The sequence below is a fragment of the Charadrius vociferus genome, unplaced genomic scaffold, assembly GCF_000708025.1.
Source record: "Charadrius vociferus isolate BGI_N301 unplaced genomic scaffold, ASM70802v2 scaffold341, whole genome shotgun sequence".
In the NCBI taxonomy this organism is placed as follows: Eukaryota; Metazoa; Chordata; class Aves; order Charadriiformes; family Charadriidae; genus Charadrius; species Charadrius vociferus.
The window spans coordinates 1,200,844-1,207,473 of NW_009646847.1; the positions used below are offsets into that span (position 1 = coordinate 1,200,844).

At 46.8% G+C, this 6,630-nt stretch overlaps 1 protein-coding gene across 1 annotated transcript; it reads left to right on the forward strand.

Moving 5' to 3' along the window:
* The first annotated feature begins 3,501 nt into the window (after window positions 1-3,501).
* Window positions 3,502-4,686, forward strand: CHST4 (carbohydrate (N-acetylglucosamine 6-O) sulfotransferase 4). The gene has a single exon (XM_009894082.1). It carries the CDS (start codon window positions 3,502-3,504, stop codon window positions 4,684-4,686), a length of 1,185 nt encoding a protein of 394 aa, XP_009892384.1.
* The last annotated feature ends 1,944 nt before the right edge of the window (window positions 4,687-6,630 follow it).

Here is a 6,630-nt window from a genome sequence, read left to right on the forward strand (position 1 = left end):
CTTCTAATTCTGCAGCAGCTGGTCAGGCCAAATTGAAGAAGGATTTGATAAAACTATGAGCAACCATCAGTGCCATCAAAGATCAGTGTCTGGGGCTTCCCTGACAGCAGATCTGCTTTGTTACACTACTGCCGCTACAGCAGTGAGGGACCTGTACTGGTCTGGGGAGCTCCCCCAGACTTGCAGCACACTCAGCCGCAGTTTGCATAGCGTGAGGTATTTTGGGCTGTGCTGTGTCCCCTCCCTCAGACATGCACAGGTTCAGCAACCCTGTAGTCTGGGGACATGCTGCCCATGCTCAGAGTGTGTTTGGTGGGTACGTCTCCCTGGGGCTGCTTGCTGCTTTCTGTAACACTCGCTCTTTGCCAGGATCAGGCTTTTCCATGGTCCCTGTGTGTTTCTGGAAAAGCTTAAAACTCTGCTCATTTTTTTGGAGACTCTAGCTGCTCAGGCAGGCAGATCCCAGTTCTCTGCGTTCTCGTATGTGTGCTGTGGGAGAGTCTAATATGGTGACACTGGATTGTTGTATTTTTCAGCAGTTTCTGTTCTTCATCCTTAGTGCCTTAAGATTCTTCCTGTTCTTTCTGCTCTCAGCCAAATCCTGGCTCATCTCTCTGCCAGCAAAGAGTAACAGTGTGCCTTTTTTTGTTCTGCAGCTGAGATGGTTTCAGTCATTCTGGGCTGATCTTTACTCTGCAGCTCTGTGAGGGCTTCATATTTCACTTTTGCTATATGAAATGAACTGAATCACTTGTGACTCTGGATGTTTGCGGTAGGGAAAATGTGGTTAGGCTTAAGACCTTAGCTTAGAACCATCTCAGCTGCCGTGATGGAGAGATACAGTGGTGAAAAATAAGGTTATGTAATTAGTATTTCTTTCATATTAGGAAATGTCTGATAGAACGTCTACCGCTCTTTGCTGCTTCTCTATTCCTCTTCACCAGGCACACGCAACCCATTTCAGTCCTTCTCCCCTCCCTGTGGGACAGACTGGTCGGGGCAACAATCATCACTACTTCTTGTATAAGAGTGAAGAAGCTGTTGCGGCTGAGGGCTCACACGAGGCCGTTTCTCAGGCAAACACCAAGAGCAGTCATGGGGATGGTCTGCATACTCTGTAAAATGTCTAAAACATCCAGCCGTCCCACCCTGATTTGATTCAAGGTAAAAGCATACCCTTGCTTCCCCCAAAACCTGGATCCATTCTCTTTGACTCCTGCTCAGACTATTCACACCCAGGTTTCCAGAGAAATAAGGATTTCTGTGGTTTTAAATCTCCCTGGATATATTACTGCCAAGGTTCAAGTCTGCTCAATGGTTTTTGCCAATTAAAAGCTTCTGGCTATAGTCCAGGAACTCTATCGGGAGTTAGAATAACGATACTAATGGTGCCAGATGGAAGTGATATAATCAAAGTTCATCTGGAAGCCAGGACTTTTTGTAAACACTGCTGTATTCATTTGCAAGGAGGAAGCTGGTATATCACTTATTTTTTACAACAGTCTTTGTTTGCAGCTCTTCCTAGGCTTGGTCCAAATGTCGACCTGAACCAGCTTGTCAGACCTGAATCGGCAGCTTGTCAGACCTGAACGCTACAGCCCATTTGTATAACCAAAAAATCAGTGGGCTTCTTGTCCAGGAGACCAGAAGCATGTGGTCGCTCACTAAATGCACAGCCCCATCCTTTAGTAATGCAAGACATTACTAAAATAAAATTCATATTGCGGCCACACTTACTGGCAACAACCAGGCTTACCCATTGGGCCGGGTATTGTCCTGGCTCGGAGGAATTGGTGCCGTATAAACCCGAAGTTGAAAATGAATGCCCAGCAGGTAGGTTAGATAAGCCAATTTATCTGTGCATGCTGGAGGGAAAGATGAGTTCTGTTCCTAGTTGGTTAGCAGCAGTGACTGTACCTGGAAATCGAAACATCAGTGCTACAGGAACTGAAATCATGGGAGGAGGCACCTCCATGCAAATTAGTCTGAAAGCTTTGCTGCAGAGGGAAATTGAAACAGGGCATAAAGAGGAGGTTAGGGAAATTTTGACTGAGAACTTCGTGCATTACCATGGACCTAGAGGACAACATGGTAAGCACATAGCGGGGAAGCAGTGTCTGTGCTGTGGCCAGTTGGGGCACGCTTCATACCTCTGCTGCTTTAGCAGGGAGGTGGCTGCTCTGCATGGGTATGGCTACCTGAATTTGGTGCAATCCTGGGCTGTGCAAAAGCAGTGTACAAGGCTGTAAGGACCTGGCCTCCAGTGCTCCTCTGTCCAGGAGGACTTCCAGCTCCCTCTGCAGCCCTGCCCTGCTCTCTCTGTCCTGTCTGGCTGTGGAAGCACCTGGAAGGACTGACCGTGACTGAGAACCAGTAGGGTGTTTTAATTTCAGTTCACCTTGGGAAATGTAAAGCAGTTGCACTGGCCAGAGAGGACCGTCTCTGCTGCAGCACCGCTAAACTGCCAGCCTGGCATGCGGTGACAGGGGAGCATACCATCCTGCGTGGGCTTCGTGGCTATCTGTGGAGCCTGTCCCCAGGGGTGGCCAGTGCTGCATGCACCCACTGATATTCAAGGCACAATCAGGCGTGGCTCGGGGTTGTACTTTCTGTGGATTCCTGTGCCAGCCCGTACTCAGGCTATGAATTGTCCCCAGGCAGCACAATGGACATTTTCCAATAATGAAGTCATCCTCAATTGGCAGAATAGAAGTTTAGTGCAAGAAACAAGGAGCCAGATTTGGGGAGACCTTTGAGCTGGACTAATACGCTGTGTTTTACCTCTTCTCATAAACAACCTACAGGATGAGTGGGGTTGAATGGAGGGTAGCAGGAGAAAGTCCTTAAAAAGGAGTTAGGCTAAGAAAGGGGTTAGTTGTAGGTAAGCCTGCCTACACAAATATGGAGGAGATAAACTCTCTCAGGCCTTTCTAGCAGAGCTGCCTATGATGCTGTGATTGTGGAGGAGGTATTGTTGTGCTTGGATTTATTACAGTGTCGAGTGACTTCCTTTGGTATGTGAGTTTTTGCCTGTGATGACAATAAATGTTTCCTGACATTCCAAAAAGAATATAAGCAAAAGAAATGGAAACCTACAAAACTGTTTATTCCATCTTTCCTCCATAAATTTGCCAGGGTCATGTCTGCAGGGATTGTGTATGCTAAGTACATGTTTCTGTGTACTGACTTATTTCAATACACTGAACTAACTCTTAAACTGTGATAACAAAGTGCAGACAAGCTTTTCAGTGATCTTCTAAGACTGCATTAGAATGGCTTACTGACAAACAGTGGTTTTGTTACAGAAAACTTTCAGTCCTGCAGTATTTATGTCCTTTCCAAACACACCTTGTGCTGTGGTTGTCACAGTATCACTGGTAGTGTGGCAGCTTTCCAAACACCTGAGCCTGCAGAGGAATTGGCAGGAGCCTGATGCACCACATCTTGCCTTCTTCATGATCCTGTGATGCTGCACTTTGTCTCTGCAGGTCCTTTGCAACCATGATGAAGCGTAGAAGAGTGCAGGTGCTCCTGATTCTGGCAGTTCTGTTCTTCCTTCTGATCCACTTCTACTTCCCACCCTGCAGCAACAATGTCCCCGTGGAAGAAAAACCTTCTCCAGTCCACATCCTTATTCTCTCCTCCTGGCGGTCAGGATCTTCCTTCACTGGGCAAATCTTCAGCCAGCACCCCAGCGTCTTCTACCTGATGGAGCCCGCATGGCACGTGTGGGTTAACATGTACCAGAACAGTGCCAAGGTCTTGCACATGGCAGTGCGGGACTTAGTCAGGTCGGTCTTTCTGTGTGACATGTCTGTATTTGATGCTTACATGTCTAGCCAGAAGAAAAAGTCTGACTTATTTCAGTGGGAGACAAGCCGAGCCTTGTGCTCCCCCCCTGCTTGTGACTCCTTCAGTCGCAGTGACATAATCAGTGCAGGCAATTGCAAAACAATCTGTGGCAAGTACCCATTCAGCAAGGTGGAGGAAGCTTGTAAAACCTACAGCCATGTTGCGGTCAAGGAGGTTCGGTTCTTTGACCTGAAAGTTCTCTACCCCCTTCTCACTGATCCATCCCTGAACCTCAAAATCATTCACCTGGTACGTGATCCTCGGGCTGTGTTCAAGTCCCGAGAGAATACAGTGGCAGAACTGAAACGTGACACTAACATTTTGGTGGGCTCCCAGAGGACAAAGGGAGAAATGGGGCCCTACAACACAATGCAAGTAATCTGCAAAAGCCATCTTGAGATTTACAAGGCAGGCAGTCAGGCCATTCCCAGCTTTCTCAAAGACCGCTACCTGCTGGTTCGCTATGAAGATATTGTTAGAGACCCGCTAGCGAAGGCTGCTCAGATGTACAGGTTTGCAGAACTTCATTTCACACCAGAACTTCAGAAGTGGGTGCACAACATCACTCATGGGAAGGGGCAAGGAGCACGGACCTTTGATATTGGGTCCAGAGATGCGCTGAGAGTATCCCAGGCCTGGAGGAAGACCCTTCCCTTCCAGAAAATAGAAAAAGTGCAAAATATGTGCAAGGATGCAATGGACATGCTGGGCTACCGTCTCGTTCAGTCTGAAGAAGAGCAAAAAGATATGTCACTGGATCTTTTGTTTGCCCTGAACTCCTCTGAGCAACAAATTCTGAAGGCAGAAAAGCTGCTCTCTGCACCTACTCTCTGAAGGCTGCAGAGTGGAGAACCATTTACTAGAGCAAAAGAGGACAGAAGTGCGTGTGTAAGAGCACATGCATGGATGTGCTATGCAAGGACAAGTAACACAGGAACCCCAAGTGCCCTCAGGAGATCTTTCTCAGCAGCACAGGGTCACCCTCCAAGGCCCCTGGTGGCTCAGCCACAATGCAGGCTGAAGAAACTCAGGTCTGTTTTCCAAATTAAGTCCATGGTTTATGTGAAAGAGGAAGTTATGTGTAGGTTGGAGCAAACAGAATGCCAAAGGTGTGGGACCAGATAGCAGAACTCAAACCCCTCACAAACCACAGCTAAATACTAGCGAAACCGCATGGAGCAATTGCACTGCAAAAGAAGAGGAGATACAAATGGAAGCTGAATAAAGAGAACATTATTTGTCGTGCTGCCGCACAGAATATATAATGCCAGAAGAGACGCAGGGATGACTAGACATTGGTTTCTGGAAAGATCCTTTTTTCAGAATGGTTGAGTTTTCAAGACCAGTTTTTCTTTTGCTCCACTCCCGTGCCTGGGCATCCAGCCTTGGTCGCAATGTTGGGGAAATGTTTGTGTTCGCTTACTATATAATGGGAAAACGGAATAAATCAGCTATAGTTGAAAATAAAAACTTCTGGGTTTGCATATGGGGATCTATTTCTGGGACTATGTGAATCCATTTATTTTTCAGCTGAAATAATTCTGTCTTCTAGTTTTCAAAACCAAGGGAGTTCTCACAGTCCACATATGTGACTGAGAAGAATTCATGCTAAGGTTGAGATTATAAAGACAAGGTAAGGACGCAGATTCCATTGGTATAAATATTGGAACTGGAAAGATAGGTTTATGGCAGTGGACTGAAGAAGTGGAGAGAACGGAAGTTATCCTATTGAATTATTTATTGAGAGTATTTCCTGAGCAACAAAATTATGATTAATAGACTATGCCCTTCTCCACCATCTCCCTTGGAGATGCCATTCTCCCACCTCCAATGGGAATATGTAGCTCAAACCTGAATAACAGAATTATTTTTTACCTGGTTTCAACAGTGTTCCATAAGACAAGGAGAAAAGCGTGTTACCAGACTCCGGGAGTGGAATGCCTACAAATACCTCCTTCTAAACATCCTCTTTCATGGGTAAATTGCACAGTCCCTTTAACATGTATCTGTTTAACAGGGCATTCAGGTATTGCTCCAGAGCTGGAATATTTCTGCTACCCTGCAGACAGCAAAGCAGCTGTCCTAAGGCAGGATCACAGGCATCAGCAAGGGATGAGGCTGTATTCTGAGGATGTGCATCCTTGGGAGAAGGTGGTCAAGGCCAGGCTGGGCATTGGAGGTGATCTGAGGAGGCTCCAGGCAGGCTCAGGGCATTCAGGGCCGTGGGAAGCTGGTTCCCTTTCCCTCTCCACCAACACTGACCCCACATGCTCCCCCCAACCCTGGTTCGCTGCTCCTCCCCCTGGTGCTCCTCTTCCCTGGCTGCCTTGGCTGCAGCCCCTTGCCCCAAGGCCCTGTTCGCTTTGTCGGCCAGTGGCCCTCCTCGTGCCAGTGGAGCTCTGATGATAAGTGCTCATATTAAACCTGCCAGAGGGGCATTGGGTGCCCACTGTAGAAAAATGACAATGTCTACCTGGAGGACTAGACCTCGTTTGCATGTTACTAAAAAGTTGTACTATCTTCTTAAAAAGAGAAAGTTATACTATTGAATTTTAAAATTGGGGGATATAGTGACTGTGTTCATGTTTGAAGGTGTATAGGCAAGAAACAGTGTCCAGATTTTACCTATTTTGTGTGTTTGAAGGGTGGCAGAGAAGGATTCACCTTCACTGAAGAGCAATCTTTAATAGTAGGAAGAAGGCTCTTCTGACAAATTCACAGCAGCTGGGTTGGTTGAGGTTTTTTGTACCAGAGAATTAATAAGGGGTTTGTTATGTG

What these genes read in the sequence shown, in the direction of transcription:
- CHST4 (XM_009894082.1), top strand. Translation starts at nt 3,502, where the DNA reads ATGATGAAGCGTAGAAGAGTGCAGGTGCTCCTGATTCTGGCAGTTCTG.